Source organism: Fusarium coffeatum (assembly GCF_003316985.1).
Source record: "Fusarium coffeatum strain FIESC_28 chromosome Unknown BRIP53273_contig_361, whole genome shotgun sequence".
Classification (NCBI taxonomy): Eukaryota; Fungi; Ascomycota; class Sordariomycetes; order Hypocreales; family Nectriaceae; genus Fusarium; species Fusarium coffeatum.
Window position 1 is genome coordinate 26211 of NW_022158150.1, and position 20501 is coordinate 46711.

Consider the following 20501-nt stretch of genomic DNA (forward strand, 5'->3'; position numbering starts at 1 on the left):
AACATGATCTCTCTTGGTCCAGGCCCGCGTACGAAGGCGATAAGTTCGAGATCTTGGTCTAATAGTTCACATCTGTTGAATATTTACGAGAAATTTATACAATCTTAGATTTTAATACAAACACTTCGAATTTACTCGTTACTTGGCACTTTCTTCTCCATCACTTCTGTACTCACAGTCTTATATATTGTTCTCAGCTACTGCGATTCATCTACTTGGATCAGCCAGATGGTTATATATACGCCTGGCACGGCTCAGAGTCCAGGACTGGAAATCGGGGGGTTGTGTCTTGGCGCAACTGTGTCACTTAATGTACACGCAAAGCAATAAATACCACAATTCGGTGAATTCGTAACCAGATAGATAGGTTGATAGATAGAATGAAAGACAGGGCGGAAGAAACGGCAAGTCAAACTTCAAGCCACGTGAAGTCATGCGACTCGCCAATGTAAAAGATTGTCAGCTTACTTGGTAGAAGCAACCCATTTCTATTCGCCCACCACTCCATCCATCATCTTGGCATATTCACAACTATTATGATGGTTTCTTACGTTGGACTGCACCACGTGATATCGTAAATGATGAGTTATTCACTTATCGCAATCCAGCCCGGGTTATAACTACCTACATCAGCGCAGTTTGTTGGTTGGCTGTATCCCCTCGTTCCCTTGTGTCTCCCACAGTCGTCAAACATGGCTGACATTGGTGGACTAAGCCCAGAAGAAATCAACAGAGTCATGGATCTGGAGTGGGAAGAGTCAGCTCAAGAGTGGGAATGGCACGCATTGAATTACGTGAATCCCATACCTCCTCTCATACCTTTCCCTTCTTATTGTGTCAGTAGGCGATGTGGATGGTGTCGTTTCGTGATCAAGACAGGCGAGATCGTCATAGCCAGTAAGTTGCACAATGAAAATCAAGCTGTGATTCATACTAACATTACCTGGTGGCAGGGTCATCTGGAGGGACTGAGTCTTCGACCTTTGCATTCGGAGCTTCATTTGATGACAGCAAGCTATTCGCAACTTTTAAGCGATGCGAAAGCAATCACAATGCTTGTGCAACAACAGGTTATCATGTTGAATGCTCTGCCATTGCCTCAAGCCTTGGTCTCCAGAAAAACGATTTCTTGGATGTAGCTCGATACTCTTACGAACCGTCGGCCAAAGAAGACAAAAGGCGAGAGGAGTGGATTTTGAACCACTTGAACCAGCTCATGAGCGACGAGTTCCCAAGAGTCCCGACAGAGATATTGTTACTAATCAACAAACATCTCATCCTTCATTATGCGATTGCTTCGCTGTCTTGTCTTCGTCGGCCGGGTCGGTGCACGATTGAGCCATTAAAAGATGTCTGGGCAAAACACTTCAGCCTAAACGGTAACGAGTATATAGCCTCATTATCGAATGCGCCAGAACCTGGCAGCCGACTACTCTGGAAGGCCTCGGAAAGCCGCGAAGATAACTGTCTTTATTTCTCAGAAGACCATTTGGGGATCAGACAAATCTTCAACGATCCAGTGGTCGCATCAGCTGAAGAGAGAGAATCAGGCTGGTGGCGTACACTCCCGATAACAAGTCCAATACTCACATTTTCTCATGATGTAAGTTTCCCCGCTTATCAGCAGTCTGGGCGTTGTTCTCACAGGGAATCAGGGCCTTAAATTGCGAAGTATTGCAGCCCTCCCGCTGCAGCCCACTATCTGCTGGTCGTATCCAATGACACCGGAATCACTGAAGAATACCGCCTATCATGCCGTGACGTGGCCTTCTACAAGTCTGGGCATGACGGTAGAAGCTCACATGGTAGCTTTGGACTTCAATGAACCCAACATCGTCGCCTACTCCGCGTGTTGGTACGGCGACCGCCTCATAGATATCCATGTACACAAGACCAGAGAGTCTCTCGACTTTTACCGAGAGGCTGAAGACGATGCAGTGGCAAGGAGTCCGACTGTAAAGTTGGGTAATGCTTCTTCAACGTCAAATCTTTACTGGGTTTATCAGCCTTTGAACCCCGGAGAGAAAGTTGAACAGGTTTGGCTACGAACAGAGAACGAAACCGATCAAGGTAACGATTCGTATGGAAGGCGACAAGATCCAGTTTCATCTCCGCAAGGAGTTGCCGTAGGTGTAAGAATGAGACTCTCCTTCTGCTGCAAACTTGAGTTGACACATTTGTAGCTGCTGACCAGTTATTCACGAACTCTGGTCATGGGAAGAACTGAAACAAGTCACAGCGAGTGGAAATGCATAGCAAAGACCTCCTCCACAGGATCTCTGATGCGAGTATTCTTCAATCGAAGTGTGGAGGGTGTTTCCGTCTTCGCAGCCCCGACAGTACGTGGCTGCGGCAATGATCCTCTTCCGACAGAAGCGTCAAGCTGGACAGGCGCAGGTCAAAATCCCAGTAATTCAGAGGCTTCTCTTGATGAGGTTTGGCAAGTTGTGGCTTGTAGGGAAATAGGGGTTAAGGGCAAGGCCGAGATCACGGGGCTTCTGTTCCATTATACAGATGGCAAACAGGCATCCGTTGGAAGGTTTCGTTTCGACCGTGCCGATGAGCCCCTATCAGTTGCAGATCACTCTTGTTTTTATATCGGACATAGACTTGATGATGAGGGGAAGTCGACTATGGATGCGATAAGTTTATCGACATCCGACCTTGGGCATGAAGAGGGCATGACGTGGAACAAAGTTCCTTTGAAGGGCATGTTTGCGTGGTAAGGTCTGTTGGGCAACAGAGTGTTGAATATATGGTTGAGAATCAATGCCTATGACTGTGTCGAGGGTGATGAATAAAGGACTCTCAAGCATTCATGTCAACCTCGGTGATTTCTTTTGGTGGCGATATGGAAGCCGCAACTAGGTACTAATCCATTATCAGTTCCTTCTTTAAGTGCACCTGCCTGCTAAATATTAAAACTTCGTCTTGTCACTGAAGTAAGGAAGGAAGTCGCGTTCTGCCTTTGTGCCTTCCCCATTCCAGGCACAACTTTGTTCTCCAGGCATGGTTCCTTCCCAAGTCATAATCATCATCACTCATTGCCTGTGATTGCTAAAGATATCTTCTAACAGAACTTACCCAGAGGCAATTGTTTCTGTCTTTTTCAATGCTTACACCTCCCATATCAACTTTGACAGATACCGTATCCAGTCTCTTGAATTAACCAATATTCACATGGATACTTCATCTCATCCCAAACTGGCAGAAGTTTCGGCTAGCCATTCAAAGTTTGAACATACCATGCTCGATCCCGTCCCTTTCAAAGAATTTGTACTGTTCAATCTAAGAGCTCTCTACCTGAAACAACGCTCATCTTCAAGGTACAATTGCTTTATGTTCTATCTGGTCGCGACCAGTCCCTGGGGCCTTAGGCAGGCCATGCACCCGCATCCATCGACGAGACTCACGTTTCTCAGCATGAAAAAAGTATCGCAGAAACCACACTGAAACCTGGGACCCAGTTTAAGGTTTTAACCGTATCGTTACAGTCCCTGGGAAAGAGCGAGCGAGGTATGGCATCGCGGAGTGGAAGGCCTAAACAGAGGCTCTCATGACGCAGTGAATTCAGTCGATGGGAACTCTGATAGGTGTATTTGGACTGGTGGATAACGATAACTTCTGTCATCTTGTGACCGACAGCAAAGGAAGATGTTAGGAGAAAGTAGTATGGATGTTTCCATTTAGTCCTTTTCCCTATCGAGTTGATGCATAGGCCATGTTAACACCAACCACTATTCAGCTCTACTACTAACAATTTTTGGCACCAGATAAGCATGCGGGAATGTCGAAATACTCATGCATATGCGTTATTGCAGGATCTGCGGGTCATTGATATCATTCTCGCAAGACAGATGCAGTACAGTAAGGTAGGCAGGCATGATCACATGCTGAACATCCGTGTCTCGCAATTACGTCAATTGATCGTAAACGGCATCTTCAGGTTAGCCACAGCATAACGATATTGTTCAGCTCAACATTTGAACCACCATAACATTTCCATTATCAATCATCTCCTCTATCTTTGCTACAACTTGCTCAGCCAGACATTGCCAGTGTGCATTGCATGTCAAGATGCCTGAGAGTGACACACGCAACTCTCACACCGCGACCAACGGGGTCAATCGTCATTACAAAAAGAGCACATATGCTCAAGTTTGTGAACCTCATTCTGAAAAGCTCAGTCCTCTACAAAAACACGTCCAGTTCTGGGACCGCGACTCGGATGGTGTCATCTGGCCATTGGACGTCTACAGAGGGTTTCGTCAGCTCGGCTTTGGCCTCTTCTTCTCAATAGGCTCTCTCCTCATTCCAATCTTCTTCTCGTATCCGACACGCTTAGGACATAGCTGGATACCAGATCCCATGTTCCGTATTTACGTCAATGACATCAACAAAGCCAAGCACGGTTCTGATACAGGGATATACGACTATGACGGAAACTTCAACCATGAAAGGTTCGAGCAGATGTTTGAGCGGTTCGATTCTTCAGGCCAAGGAGGATTGACAGCTGATGATCTGCTGAGATTATGGAAGAAGGACCGATGCGCGGCAGATCCAGCAGGTTGGAGTTTTGCATTCATGGAGTGGTGGACGACCTACGTCTTGCTTCAAAAGGATGGACTTGTACGCAGGGAGGATTTAAGGGCATGTTATGATGGGAGTCTCTTCTGGCAGATCAAGGATGAGAGGGAGAAAAGAGATGGTTGTATAGACAGGAAGAGCTTTGGTATGAGGAATTTCTTCGCTTCGCCCTAAACGGCTTGCTGATGTTGATTACACGAATTGCAAATACCAGTTACCCTGTCAGAGGAATTAAAGAGAGATGCAGTCGTTCTTGCTATCCTCGAGGAAGATACCACCATAGATAAGTCCCTCGTTCAAATTGTCCTCCTGGAATCCCGCATTGGCAACATCGTCGGTACCAGTAGGCTTCTTGAGCATACCGATTTGGTACTGTCCCTGTCCGCTCAAGTCACGAGCGATAGGCTTGGTAGCGACCTTGAGAGGCTTAGAACCCTCAGAGTAGTAGGCTTGGATGGTGCTGTAGTTGTTAGTTATGCTCTTTCGTTTGTGTTGCTTGCTAATGGCTTACTTCTTGTTGAAGTTGAGAGTAATGGCAAAGTTCTGCCACTTGCCCTTGAGCATGGGAGTCTCCCAGAGTAGCTTCATCTTCTCATCAAACAGCTTCCAGGTCTCGGCGGCGTGGCTCTGGCCGATGATGGTACCAGCCTGGAACTGGAACTGGTTTCCAGAGAAATCGGCCTTCTCATGCCAGACATTCTGTTGTTGTCAGAAATGATTAAAAGACAGGATCTTTGGATAAACTTACTAGGTATTCGTGGCTGAGATTAAGAGGCCGGCTCTCGTCCTGCATGAGACTGAAGTGAAGGGTTTTGATACCTTCAGAGCCAGGGCTACCCTCGTTCTTGTCCTTGCTGAACTGCAGGCCCGCGCGGCGGAAGCCAACCTGCTTCATGAAGATGCTCTCATCGCTGATGGTAACCTCGAGTGGGAGAGTCTTGCCAGCAGCGTCGAAACGAGATCGAGTGGTTTGAGGAAGCTTGAGGATCTCAGACCATGAGATGTTGTTTCCTTTAACGAAGCCTGGGTTGTAAGGGTTCCAACCACCACCGTTCTCCTTGTCGAAATCGGTCAGAGATGCATTGGAGGGAACTCGACCGTCAAAGACAACAGGGCATATGTTCTTGGTCTTGGAACAAGAACGGTCGTCGGCTGGAGCAGCAGAGACCACTGAGGCGAGAAGAGTGATGAGGGTAGCAGCACGCATATTGAAGGATTTATATTTATAGCAAAGTAAAGAGTGACAGAGAAGTGAATGAATACTATCCAGTAGTAAGGTGAAGAGATGAGATATCAAGTAGGATCTGGCACAATCATTGCGACAGCGTCTTATTATAGTCCCTGGTCCCATCAGTCTGGTTCCGGCAAATTCGGAAGTTTGATAGTTTCATATCCAAATACAAATTCATCTGCACGGCAGTTGAGTCAATATCCCACTTTTGGTCATCGTATTTCGGTATTCCACCTTCCGAACTGCTACTTCGATTGGAGGGATTATTATCCCTTTGCTAGTTGACGACGCATCTGAAACGTTTTCTAGAACCCAAGTCCCAAAGCAGATGTAGATGTTTAATAAGGTTTAATTAAGGTAACTCGGAGCCAGGATGGAGAGTTTCCCGATATTCCAACGGATAGTATAGTATAGTGTAGTTTCAGATGAAGAGCATGGATCATTTAACGGGCGCAGCAAATCTTAAATAAAGAGACTCATCTACGCAAGAAACCGTCTTGAAATTTGAGTTTTATGAGAGGACCTTGACAGTACCGATAAAAACCCTCCAATACAAAATCGAGAACCGTAAAGTAAAGAGAGCCCGGCGACCGGTACAAAATATGGGTCCACACTCGGCCGATCTCCATGTTCAACCCCCCGGCCGAGTCGGCACTTTTGACATCTTGGCCACGGAACCTCCCGAACTTCAACGCAAGATTAGCTTTAATGTCAGTCAATCTAAGCTTAACAAAAAGAACGTGACTTCAACCTTTAACTGCGTTAGAGTATAGGAACAGGGCACGGCACGGCACGATATCCTTTCTTATTTCCACCAAATAAACTCAGAACAACACAAAGCTAAGAAGTATCTGTTCATCAAAATGAAATGTCTTATCCTCACGCCCGTCCACAACCTTCTCTTCAGCCATTCCCTTTTCCCCGCGCTTCTCTCACGTTACATCTGGGGAAGACAGCATCGCCAACATAACCCAGCAATCACGAGTCTTGTTCCATATGTCGCACAAGGATCCCAGTTGGAAGAATGGTAGACACAGTACTTACTGTAACATTTCCCCCCACGAACGAACTACAAATGCGGGCACGAATCATCCTTCCTTGATCTCGGCATGTCGATCCGAGAGAGAGGTTTTACTGCTTTACTGTACTGTACGTTACGTATCAGAGTCGGTGTGCTAGTTCTTGCAGGCTGTGACTCGGCACGTTATTTCCGTCGAGGTGCATTAGATGGGAACAGTATGTGCCTGCCAAGCATCAAATCGTCTTTTGGTGTAACACCATATAACCGTTTCACTATCGACATCGAAGCATCACGCGCCGACGCCAAGGTAAACAAACACTGTTCCTTTGTGATACCAAGCCAAGACCCTGTCTAGACCCTGACAGCCCGAGACCTTCAAGATCAAGCCCTTACAGGTTGGTCAACGCCTCATCAAAGACTTTACTGCTCGGTCAGCCAGCCATGTGCATGGCTGATCCGTGGTATATCCCTCACTTCGATATCCTTCTCGGTCATTGCCGGGTTCTACTTACAGCCTATTGATGAGACATACATCCATCGCGTGGCATCTTTGCATCTCATGGGCACGTATGACCTAGGGAGTCCAGCCCAGCCCATGGAATCACACACCTGGCTGTACACACCACGTGTGAGTGTATATTTATCCATTCATTTATCCCGGATGAATAGGTTGGCACTGGTGGTTTTCCAAGACCAAAACATGTGATAAAACCTGCTACGATATCAACAAGTCGAATACTTCTATATCCCTTCCATGTGATAGATCTCACATCAAATCATTCTTATCTAGATAATGCTTGTGCTCCAATGTCACGCAATACTTGCCAAAACACCTGATCAAGACGTCAAGACGTCAAGTATTACGACCGTAGCGCATAGTCCTCCCGAAAACGGCCCTTCTATTGTGGATACTCAAACACAGCACAGAAACGAACATGTTTTTGGATACAATGATGCAAATCTATTGTGCTAGTCTGCAGAAAAAACTGTTCACCGTGGCAGCAGACCACTGTCGCGACAAGCCCAGATATACCAGTACCTACGTGTATGTAATGCAACATGTACAATCTTTCAAGTGGGCGGATCTCTCTCTCTCTCTCTGCATCATCTAAGTGATCAGAAAAGAACAAAATGGTGTGAACTGATAATCCCCCGTGATCATCTTTTCACCCTTCTCTTCATTGGTAGAGCAGCATGTTGTATATTCATGTTCCATCGGATTTCGAAAAAGCAAGAGGTTATCGTGTCGGAGGTATTATGCCTGCTTGCTTGTAAAAAGTCATACATTTCTGCCGGTTGCAGCACAGCATCATCCGACAGAAACAAGAAAAAGTCTGTAACCTATGTACAGTTTGGTCTGTCAAAGAAGAGAAACGACAGTAAATCCATCAACTCCGGACCATGCGAGCCACCTCGTCCGTAGCCCTGACCTAAACGCCTATATCGGTGCATGCGTGTGTAATCGAGTGCGAATCCGTTGCACTCTTATGTGTAGTCAGAGTGATAGTGTATTTGGCGGTTATGAGACATTTCAAATGCCTTTCCATCATTCATTATTCGTCATCTAGTATCCCGCCTGACCCGGCATCTTGCCAAGAGAGTGAGAGCCAATGCCCTTCGGGGGCAAGTGATTATGACAGAAGATCTTTTTGTTGCCATTTGCCGAGTTGTCCTTCTTGGTGGCGTCGATGAGTAAAGCCGGGTCGTCGTATGATTCGACCTGGCAGCATTCAACATTCTTCAACCAACGATTGTTGATAACCTCGTCGATGCCGATACGTTTGGTGGGCTCGGGATTTAGCATCTGCAGTACAAGGCGACGCAAGGCGGGCGGGCTCATGCCAACGTCGAGGGCGTAACATTTGGGGTAATCACTATCGCTGATAGAAGCGTCGCTTTCCGGGTGCTTTGAATACCATTTATTCCAACCTGCGACGAGCTTGTCGTAATGAAGCTCGCCAGGCTCAGCACGAGACCATATAGCACCGCCAAATGTCAGATAAATCATGACGATCGCGGAACTCCAAACGTCGAGGGCCCGGGGGTCATATGATTCCTTCTTGGCGAGGACTTCGGGGGCGATATAGGGTTCACTTCCACAGATACCAGGTGAGCACAGTCGGATCTCGCCACCCATATTACGACCGCATTGTCCACCAGCTTCCCGGACGCCGGGGTGAATACCGCAGAACACATCTGACACGCCAAAATCAGTGATTTTGAGCTTGCTGTCTTTGGTAATGAGAAGGTTCTCAAGCTTAATATCGCGGTGGGCAATGCCGTTGACATGAAGGTAATGCACGCCTTGTATCAATTGCTTGAACAAACACATGCGGTCCTTCTTACGTTCATCGCCCTTGAGGTGGCCCTTTTGCACCAGGCTGAAGAGATCACCTTCGGAACAGTATTCCATAACGTGGTTCCATCGCCCATGATCAGTACAAAGGCGAAAGGTTTCGACAATATTTGGGTGGTGCAGACTCTTTGCAATGCTGAACTCTGACTTGATCTTGTTTTCATAGTCTTGCTGGCTCTCACGATGCGATTTTCCACGGAACTCCTTCACAGCATAGAGCTCCTCTGGACATCCTTTGCGCATCATGAGGGTCACCTTTGACGCAGCTCCCTTGCCGAGATGCTTGCCATGCCGGCCCAAAAACTTGCGTTGATATTCAAACTCGCTTTGTAGCTCAGCCACATCCACAGCAAAATCATCAGGAAGACTCAAACTCATGCGGCGGGCCTTGGCACCAGTTCCGGACTCTGGGGGAAGAGGCCAAACACTTCGCTCAGGCGGATACATAGTCTCATCACCTTCTGCGGGTGGTGGAAGAGGGGTGTTGGGGCGGCTGCCGTCATAGCTGCTAGCTCGGCGGTTGTATTCAGGGCGCTTGTTCGCATTTCCTCGACTGTTCTGATTCGCACCAGCAAAATTAATAGCTCGATTGCGGAAGGTAAATCCAGTGGAAGCACGGTTCTTCTTAAAGTCGCCTTGGCTAGGGAGGGCCTTGTCGGATTCGCGTTCGCGGTGTGGTATCTTCATTTCGATGCCGTTGTCGCTGGGTGAAGGGGGAGAGTTGGAGCGAGTAGTAGCAGATGAGCGGTTCATAGAGAAACGGCGGCGAGCCGCAGCCCGCGGTTGACCATTAGTCTGGGGCTCTGTGGGCGCAGACACGACTGTCGGTGTTGCCGGTTCCGCGGGAGTATAGTCGTTCTTTGCTTGTGAATTTGATCGACGGAAGAAGTTGGACATGGTGCGCTTGAAGCTCGCGGTTGAGATAGATCCACGAGTCGATTGGCGGGTAAGAGAGCTGCCAGGCTCTGGTTCTGTCGCCCTCGGGGTAGTTGGCTCGTAGGTGGTAGGTGGTCGACTTGCAGACTGCGAGAGGTAGGCACCTTTGTTATTGTTGCCCGCGTTGGCACCGGGGATTGCAATAGGCTGAACGCCTGAGGATGTGACTGAAGTGTCTTGGTAAGACTGTAGACTTTTAAGATCTTGTAGATCCTGGCCTTGGAGGGTGAAATCTTGTGAATGACGACCGCTGACAGGAGTGACGGGTTCAAGAGCAGATTCGCTTCCGGATTCACCACCTTCTTCTAGAACAATTGATTCAGTCAGATCGGTATTAATATTGCGCGGTGAAGATAGAGTCTGAAACTGATTTGCGCGCAATGGTGACGGGGAGGTACTTTTATCTGTGGAGGACACAAGCAAAAAGACGTCAGCAGGCAGGGATAACCTAAACTTGGAGAAGTTTGCAGGGTTCGGGTTGACTGGGACAAGGCTAGAGATCAACTGGGGGGTGCATGAGGCAGAAATAGAATGGGACTTGAGAGTGAGCGAGAGAATGAGAGGTGAAGAAGTAAACGAGTGATCAAGTCAAGCAGGGAATTAAACGGGACCAACCCCCAAATCGCCAAGGCTAGGCCCGGCGAAGGATGGATGTCATGAATTTGTCAAGTCATGCTCAGCCCAAAAAAAGGCGAAGGCGAAGGCGAGACAGTAAGCAAAATGAAGGATAAATCATTTAAATGACAAAGACCCAGCTGGTTGCATCCAAACGCTCGCTTTCTCAGCAACAAAGTAAAGCAAATCAAATCTATGGAGCCCACTTACAGAAGCCGTCTCTGGCAGCCGGACAAACCAGCAAAGTCCCACTAACTTTTATCGCGTCACTGGACGAATTTTGCAGGGTCCACGGAGATACTTCTCGCTTCCGGCAGAGACGGGAATGACGAAATGGAGATTGAGTAGTAAAAGCGGAGAATGAAAAAGAAATGAGTTGATTATGAAAGAAGAGAAGCCGAAGTGAGGAAACGGTTGAAACTAACAAAGCAATCGGGTGGATGGGGGGAACGATTGCCTTTCTGGGTATAGGCAAGAGGAAGAGGCAAATCAGGGAAGGAAAGAATGGGCGGTCATATTGATTGATACGGAGACAAAAACAAAGACAAAGAAAGACAAGACAGAGATGGGAAAGTTCATACCTGTTGTTGTTGCTGCTGTTGCCGCCGAGTCGAGCTGGTGGGGAGCCAGCATTGTCCTTGGGGCCGAGAGTGCCGCCATAATGCCCATTCGTTTTGAGGGAATAGCAATAGTAATAGTAATAGCAGTAGCAGTAGCAAGGGCGCTTCTGCTGTTTTATCTCAATGGAGACGGCGTCGGTCCGTGGTTTTGGTAGGGGTGTGCTTCGGCGTACTGGACTGGCAGCGCCTAAGGTACGTAAATCCAGAGCTGTACAGCACCTGACACCATCCGAGTGGAGGACTGGGTTGGTTGGAGTGATGAGGCGGTTCAGCGACTACAGGGCACTTAGTACTGGCGCTGTTGTACTGTATTATATCGCTGGATTAGGTATTCGAATGTGGTTGGTCCGTCGGCAAAATGCGAGGCTTCAACGGCACTACCGAGTCGTGCAGCAAAAAAGTCCAAAGATTGATATGATTTACCCACACGAGGATGTTGGTTGTTGATTAAAAAGAATAGATAAATGTCGTGATCGAAAAAGGTGTTGCGTTGGATAGAGGCGAGGGTCGTCTTGCGTCTCGACCAAATTTGAGAAATGACAAACAGACAGACAATGGTCAGTTTGGACTGATCAAGATCTCGTGCCCGTGTAAGCCTGGAATGGTTGTCGATACAGCAAATGGCCTCGTCAGGGTATGGTGGGTGTCCGGTTCTTGATGATCAAACGAACATTGATTATATCCTGGCCTGTCTTTTAACAGCGTCGTCCTGTTGTATAGTCCCAGAGCTGAGGGTGCATGGGAGGTTGAGCTGGTCGAAGGAGAGGGTGAAGGTGCAAGTAAAGGAAGAGATGGCAGGATATTAATATTAACCGTGAAAGTGAAGCCAAAAAGCGACACTACCAATATGATTTCCCTCTCAAGATCAGATCAAGATCAAAGGGAAGATATGGAGTTTAGAAGGAGAGTAAAGAGAAGAGCAAAAAAGCGCGCAGCTTGCTCTTTTGTGTCTGGCTCCAGCTACATACATACATGCAAATTATGAACGAAGCACCAGCTGCCGTGCTATTCGGTGCAGTCGATCAATTCGGTCCCTTCACACCTCAAGCCAAACCAAACTAAGAACCCTCTTTGCTCGTCGGCTTGATGGTGGACCAGACTCGACGTGGGGAACTCGACCAGGGCCAGGATTAGAGTGGATGGGAGGGGCGTGCGCGTTCAAGGACAACCTGAGTGAGGTGTTGAGTCTAGCTCTAGCAGCGCAGCCTAGCCTTGCCTTGTGCGATAGCGATGGGTACAGTATGGATTCATTTCATATGCAAGTACAAATACCTACACAAATTTTACTGATAGTAGTGGAGGTAATGATAATGGTCGCGCAGGACATGGCTCTCTTTACTGTACCTACCTTAGATATGGATATCTGTATCCGTACATCCCTCACCACTCGCGAATGAGACAGCAAGCCATCTTCTTCAAAGGTTCCATCTCGATGTATCAAAGTCAATTCCTCTTGCTGCATCATACTAGATACGTCGATGAATTCCATCAAGACACAGGGAGAGAGAGAAAAAGAGCACAGTACTGTAGCACAATCGTGACGCCCCTGCTTGGGTTGGGGTTGAGTGCTCGGTATGGTTCATGTGTGAGTGGGGGCGGCGACAAATTATAGATCAGATTCTGAGATCAAGAACGACTTGACTTCCATCAGTACTCCGTACCTACGGTAGAAAGGCAGTTGTCTTACAAGTCAAGTTGTTTTCTGTCACTAACGAACGGCACAGAGTATTAGTGCTCTCGTCTACTTCTCCTCGCATCTCGGACAAATCTATCCAAAAATGTCCGAGGTGGTTTGGGTTAGGTAGGTAGGTTATCTGGCTCTTAAGGGCTCTGCACAGTGCGCGATACCAACTAACCCTCCATACGAATCCACCTCTTATGCGACCCAGTGGGTGAATCGCATTCTACCCAGACAGCCCTGGAGATGTGCAACAGAAAAAAGAAGTGGGAGATCAAAATAAAGCAGCCTAATTTTACGTCTAGGTCCGCCGATGATGACCAGGTTATTTTGTCTCTTATGCTCTTGGCAGCCAATTCTTTTGACAGATGCAGATGCAGGACGGAAATTGTGCGGGTAGCCCAGGAAAAGCTTGCTTGATGCTTGTACAGAGTATCCGTACAGTTGTTGCCTTTCCTTTCACGATGACCGACGTGCTTCTCTGAGTCCTCCCCAGTCCCAGTCCCAGTCTGCCCTGCCCTGCCCTGCCCTGGCTTGTCCTGAGCCTCTTGCTTACATGACAGCTGCCTCTTGTGTTCTAGAGCTGCAGAATCTCAGGCTGAAGCGTCAAGCCTATTAATAGCTTAACTTGAATTCTTCTGCACGAGACGCATACCCGGGCAGCCAGAGACAAGACTGCGACTGGCATTTTAGCAATGGAAGACATGGATGGAAGCTTACTGTACTCTCGATGCAAACCAGAAAACAGTGCATGTGCCCATCAAATCAACGTGGTAGCGTACCTTTTTGCTCTGATTGGTTCACTGATCCCAGAACCCGGCTTCACTTTCCCCATCTGGGGACCCTTGGGCTTAGGTACTGCAAGTGCCAACCAACCATTTCCTTCCTCCCGTCATCTGCACAAACCAAACTCCGCTTCAATATCAGTAATACCTCCAAACTTGATCAAGAATTGCTAATAAATCATCATCAACTCTGACTTGACACAATTACATGTACCATTCTTTTCTTTTGTCTTGACTGTCGAGGTACGGATACAGTCTTGCTCAGCTACCAGCAACTAACTCCTCTGCCCGAAACCCTGTTACAGCCAAGACTTTTCAGAAAGCGATCGTGACGATGCACAACGGCAGTCATAATGTTCCAGCTCATCAGCTTGTCCAGTTACATCATTGAAAAGGGTCTCAGGAACAGCGGTCAATTTTTTTTGAACAATCACAATCATTCTTCGTGACCTGACCTTTGTGACGATCCTCCACGTATCATGAATCTCCACTGGAAGCATTCGTGTTTCTATCCTCAGCAAATCATCCACTGTCCTGGTCCCTCTCAGGGGTAGCAGGTGATTGACTGAGATCAAGGTACAAGAGATAGTTGGGAAGAGAACTGCTCTTTGGGCGTACAGGCATGGCTGCATACTTTTGTCACAGTCTACCTGTATCTTCAGCGGTCAGGTTTTCGATACTGTATTGCCCCTGAACAAGGCGTAGGCAGGCAATAATCCCGCGCCTCTCTTCAGCCCTGTACCTCCCTGCTTGACATTTGAACAAGCCTGGCGTCAGCAATTGGCGGTGCAGTTGCTGGATCCATGTCGACGTCTAGTACTCATCAAATGGCTCGCGTGCCCTTGAACCAAATCAAGTCTTTATTCAGAGCCAAATTACGGAGTCCAGGAGAAGTCCAGCACAAAACAAAATGCCCCACGCATTGAAGCTGCACAACCACACAATATCGCGCTACCGCCCACGCGTACCCGCTTGCTCGCCTCGCCTCGTCTCGCATGTCGACAGAGATTGGACCCGAGGCATGAACGGAGCCTGGGCAGATTAATTACCTATACGTCTAGCGGTTCACTATGGTTGGCCTATAGCGAAACATTCATCCTAAACAGCTTAAGACGCAAAAATAGAGTGGCCGCTAAACTGACAAAAAGCAACCACATTCTTTCGTTTCATACATGCTGCGGTCAGTTTTCTAATATCCCGATGCCGGCTTTGCTGGACAAGGGCAGCATAAACATCCATCGGAGTAGGTTTCAAGAGGTATCGGTTGGATTGCTCGGGAGAGACGGCAGTCTACCCTGACAAGACGAACGAAGCAAGCGAGTATCTACCATCATAATCGAACTCAATTGCAGGTGAACGTTGTGGTTTTATAATCATGATTGGTCAGAATTGACCTTCAAGAGCCGCAATTCGGTACTGTACAGTCAGTACATAAGTTACATCCTTTCATCCGCAAAACCACAATTCCTAGGCCATCAATGGCATATTTCCCGTTGGTTTGATATCAAACATTAGGCGGCGCATATCCGGTCTACAGTACATGCCTTCAGGGTCTACATCGTTCTTTACTCCACGGATCTACCTTGCGTTTCGATGTACTTGTTTTGATGGATCTATGACGGTAGCCGTCTTCCCACCAGCGAATACTGCATCCGCTGCAGTTAATTCGGCTCATCGATACCTAACCACCGCGCATGGGCTCTGCCTAGTCGTGAAACACGCAAGCAAAAGACGCTGTGTATCCGGAAAGTCCTCGCATCACAAATCTGAGATGCGTTGCGTGCCTGTACAGTTGATACCTTTTGCACGGTGATTGCGTCCCAAAGTGACGCAGCAGTGAGACAAATTGCGTGGCAGTTTGAGATTATTCAAAGTAAGCTTGAATTCTAACTCGCATCTGTCACGCCTGATCGACAATGAGATAAACAGACCGAGCGGCATTTACGTATTCCTCTGTGCAACGCAATTTCGCATGGGACTGAATTAAGCTCAAACTTGAAAATCGATATACCCCCGTGTGGCGTATCAAGGATCAACGATCAAAGATCAAAGATCAAAGACAAAGTCGGTCTGTTTGAAGAAGCCTTGCTTTGTTCGACGGTCAGAGTCTGGAGAGACATGCTCATTCCTGACATGTCAGGGATCAAGAAAGGAGGATTGTCTAAATTTTCACAAAGGTTACGCAGCAAATCTGATTTAGATGATCGTGTCTGTACTGTACTGTACTATCTCGGTAGTCTTGGGAGTTCCTGGTCGCCAAGACCATCGGTGTTTCCCCCTTGCTCTGATGGCGCTGAAAGGGTCGACACCGAGATCTCGGCCGGCACAACGAACCAAGGGACCTTTGCAGCTTGTCGGGGTCTCTTCTCTAATGGCAGCTTGGGCAATGACGTCGGCGGTTATCAGCTCTTGTGCATAATAGCCCGAAGCCCGGAGTCCTACCGTATCTCGAGGTGCCTACTGAAAGCGCCTAAAGCGGCTGTCAATTCGAGAGAAGTTGAGCACTTCGACTGCTGTATCCGTAAGAGCAGAGCCGGTCCGGTGTGGGATCTTTATTGCACGCCCACCCATCTTGCTCGCCTCTGCACGACAGGGATGACTGACACGGGTACGAGTGCGTCATATGCGCCCCGGAGAGACAAGGAGGTGGAGCAATCTTGGATTTCCCGTGGCACGGTCCCCTGTCGTTTTGTGCTTCTAACAGACTCTTGAGTGTTGATTGGATACTGAACATCGTCAAACATGCCTTGGCCACAGGTTATCCGCGTCTAAGAAACAAAGTCTTGTACACGTTGAGGTGACTGTCAGAAGATCGACGAGGATTCGATTCTCCATCTTGACAGTCTCGACGCCTTGACGGACCGACGAAAACTAATGTCTTGGTACTGGGACGATCTCATTTCGAGTCAAATACTGCTTAGGTATCGCAGGGTCAAGTCAACGCCATAATTTGACTTCTGGTGCCAAAAGATGCTTGGCAGCGGTTTAGTGGATTTGATACAGCCTAGCTGGGAGACCACGACGGCACTATTCACGAGTCAATTGTTTAATTCTACCTTCACCTGAGCCTTAATGGCGATCTGCCGAGCTTTGTTCGCAAATCTCTTTATACTTCCGACAAGGGTCAGCATCAAATCCAAAGAGTCAAACATCTAGAAGTGCCAAGCAAAGCACGTACAAGGGGATAGACCATCGACAGATTGTATGCATCAGTAAAGGCATGACCGCAACTGCTTCGGTCAAGGCCCCCTCTTCCAAGATCCTGATATCGGCGGGACTTATGACAAGACAGTTCTGTTGCGAAGAAAAGTCCCCTGCTGAAATACATGATCCCCCATGTATCAGCTGATGATCAATAGATTGACAGTTGAGCCAAGGACATCAACATGACCGTAACAAGTTCTCAAGTAATGAACACGTTGGCACAAAAAGAGCACAAGGCTCAATACTCCCCCACTCGATTGCTCCTCTGCTCCGCTTCTGCCCTTACAGGCGACCTGATTCTCAAAGAAACCAGGTGGCAGATATGAGCTAAGACGAGACTCACACTTCAGGGAAAGGGACAGCTATCGGCCCCTGAATATGCTCAAGGTTCCTCCCCTTCCGCCGAGATACGACAATGGCTTTCAGTGTAGGCGTCACTTTCCTGGCCATTGGTCTGTAAATGTATTATATTCGGAGGGGAAAGAAGTCTTACGTCCATGTCACACTGGTGGTATACAAACGCATCACGGGTGAGGTTGGGTTAACCAAGTTAATTGGTTTGAGCCTCATAATATCATCCAGATTCTAGCTAACCTTGACGATTAGGTAGGGTAGATACAGTAGCTTCAAGATCTGAACAAATACCGATCTCGTCTCGCCACACCTTCTTTAACCCTCTACTGTACTGTACTCGTTAAAGGTGGCCTTGTCGACAATAGCACATTCGGACATGCGAGACAAGCAAATGGAGGACCAAGTTATGGTTGACCAACTATCCACTTGAAGTCAGCACGTGAAGTGAGGAGGATAGCTGAAGGTCTGAGGATCGGTAGGTCCAATTTGGCATCCCAATCTAGATCATTGGCAATGTATGGCCAGACTAAAGAGGGAGTGTACATGATCGTCGGTCCGGCCGCCGGATACCACTGTTGAGTTGAAGCTCAATCTGCTGATACAGGCATTTCGTTGCCGGTCGATAACGGCAACGCCTTTTTCTCTTAGGCAGGCATTTTCTCTGCCAATTTGATGGGACAAAAGAATTGAAGGTGTCTCTCTACCAAGCCAATTGAAAGCCCATGGTCAAGTCTATTGACATACAGAGTCGGAGTCTTGATACGGGCAAGCCAAGCAATTCTTGCACTCAATTGTTTCGACGCCCACGATGTTCGAGACTTCAAAGACCCGCTGCAAGAAGATGTGCACGCGGTACTGCACTGTATAGTAGTTGCGGTGCTAAGACTCCGCCTGGAATCTAGGGACAGAAAATGCCTCACCACAACGAGCCAAGGCGGATTGGATGAACGGCTTTCAACGGGTAACTTTATGATTTCACTTGCCTTAGCTGGTAAGTGTACCCATTGAAACGGAACCAACAGCCTGGTAATTGACCTGTCCGTCCTCTCCTCTCCTCCTCTCCTCTCAATTCAACACATCGTCAGTCACCCTGGTCAGTCTTGTTGGATATCATACCTATGTACATACTTACAGGGAGGGGCCTGGCTGTTTGTTTAGAACTTCTGATCATGGTGGCGTCATGCAACTCTGTTGAGTTCATGATTCCTGAACTGAAGTTGCAAAGAATAAGCGCGCCTGTTATGACCAATCCAGTCAACACTGTACTGCATCTTTATCTGTATCTGTACAATATTGTACGGCAGTTTAAACTCAACAAGGTTATATTCAATGACGAGTGACAGTTGAAGCTGATGCACCAGGTATGTCACTGGGCGTTGGGTTTTACCCAACTCGTCGGTTACTGAGGGGTGAGATGATGTTATCCAGCATGCCAGCTGCTCAGGGTTCAATTGCTGTGATTGGACAATTCAAAGATTAACGAGTACAGTACTTGTGTGAGTCGAGACAAGACGAGATGCATTTATAGTCGGCCTTACTTCTTTTTTACTCCTTCCATGCATCTTTTCCAGACTTTTTTGGCGTCGGCTTGGCCGCTTGACCACCCTCACAAAAACAAGCTTGATCTTGATCATTGAGTTCAACTCATAACTCATGAGAGGGGTACTATACTGTAGTGTAGTGTACTATACTGTATTTATCAAGGTACAGCATAGCCAAGACGACAAGCTCTTTTCCAACCGCACCAAGATGCATCCATCGTCGGACGGCACAGCTCATGGCATTTTAGCCAACTACTTAGACTACTCACTGTACAGCTATAGATATAGATGTAGCATAGCTAGACTGTACGAAACTGTGGATGGCCAAGCCACTTCCGTGATCCCCCGCCATGCACCCCATATTCTCGGCGGAGACATTCATTCGCGTTACTGCAATTCAACCAAAAACCTGGGGAGCGGATGGACTAACTCTTTGTAAAGTGGTGATGAAATGTGCATTATGCATACTGTATAGGTTCCTTTAATCTGTCTCGGATGAGATACAGTCATCAGCTCAGCGGCTAGACTAATCATGCCTTCACGGGTTATTTCCTCTTATGCACATTGGCATATGAGCTGAGATAGTCCTCCGAGTACAAATTCTCGCTTGTCCGTGTCTGAAGGCCGAGGGTATCAATTGCCAGGGCAGTCACTGGCTTACTATATTAGCCTGTTAACTTGTGTCGTACAGTTCTGGACGTCATCACAAGTGATTTCCCAGCCCCCAATGCTTGGTGTACCAAGTGCGATACGAGTACAGCATTCCGGCACCATGACATAGAACTAACTATTGTTTGGTATCAAGACACTGCTTTACTGTATACCTTTCCGTCGAAAACAAGGTAAAGGACTTTAGCAAAGAGTTCGAATGAAACTGTTTTACTTTACTTGATTCTATCTATGTGAGAATTGTGTGAGCCACCAGATCATCCTCCAGACAAAGAGCAACGTCACTTCTGCATCCAACTCCATATCGAGGCATTCCTCTCGGTCTTATGGGATCTTTGTTATGTTTGTCTCGCATCCGGCCCGTATACAGTTCGAGGGGGTGATGCTCTTTTGTATCGGAACTTCTTTCGGGACCACCCACGCCTGATACACCAACCTCTTGACCAACACGTGGGATTTACGACAAAGGTCCTTCGACAAGCAGCTAGCCCAAGTAGTAGCCACTTCAAGGCCTGCCTGTCTCGTTCAGAAAGTTGAAGCAGATGTAATTTATTCATTGCCTAGCTTGCTTGATATACAAAAGGGATGCATGCATATAGCTTTGCTTGCTCATTAAGCTCGCTGGAAAGGCACACCAGATGATGCAACTATTTCATACTGCGGGCACAACAATGTCCATAGCAAAATCGGGCAATTATTCATCACTACTCACTTCACTATGGTATACCTACTGGTTCTTCAAGTCAATAGCCCATCGCCGTCCAATAACGCCAAATTAGCAATAAACAAAGATAAAACAAGACAGGTTAAAGATGTTTACTCCGTCAGGGACTATTGGTCAACCTGATTCTGTTTAGTCCAAAAACGCCTGGTCCTTGTCCTTTCTTGATGGTAAGATGGAATT

At 47.5% G+C, this 20501-nt stretch overlaps 4 protein-coding genes across 4 annotated transcripts; 2 read left to right on the forward strand and 2 right to left on the reverse strand.

Moving 5' to 3' along the window:
- Nucleotides 1-692: 692 nt before the first annotated feature.
- Nucleotides 693-2726, forward strand: FIESC28_11109 (uncharacterized protein; the record flags this gene model as incomplete). The annotated part of the gene is made up of 4 exons (XM_031165238.1): nucleotides 693-897; nucleotides 954-1603; nucleotides 1656-2126; nucleotides 2184-2726. 4 exons carry the CDS (start codon nucleotides 693-695, stop codon nucleotides 2724-2726), a joined length of 1869 nt encoding a protein of 622 aa, XP_031010700.1.
- Nucleotides 2727-4077: 1351 nt separating this feature from the next.
- Nucleotides 4078-4761, forward strand: FIESC28_11110 (uncharacterized protein; the record flags this gene model as incomplete). Its single annotated transcript, XM_031165239.1, has 1 exon — nucleotides 4078-4761. One exon carries the CDS (start codon nucleotides 4078-4080, stop codon nucleotides 4759-4761), a length of 684 nt encoding a protein of 227 aa, XP_031010701.1.
- A 57-nt stretch (nucleotides 4762-4818) lies between these two features.
- Nucleotides 4819-5794, reverse strand: FIESC28_11111 (uncharacterized protein; the record flags this gene model as incomplete). The annotated part of the gene is made up of 3 exons (XM_031165240.1): nucleotides 4819-5047; nucleotides 5099-5286; nucleotides 5336-5794. The coding sequence occupies 3 exons, from the start codon at nucleotides 5792-5794 to the stop codon at nucleotides 4819-4821; spliced, it is 876 nt and encodes a 291-aa protein (XP_031010702.1).
- A 2609-nt stretch (nucleotides 5795-8403) lies between these two features.
- FIESC28_11112 (uncharacterized protein) lies at nucleotides 8404-11406 on the reverse strand (the record flags this gene model as incomplete). The annotated part of the gene is made up of 2 exons (XM_031165241.1): nucleotides 8404-10436; nucleotides 11328-11406. 2 exons carry the CDS (start codon nucleotides 11404-11406, stop codon nucleotides 8404-8406), a joined length of 2112 nt encoding a protein of 703 aa, XP_031010703.1.
- Between the last annotated feature and the right edge of the window lie 9095 nt (nucleotides 11407-20501).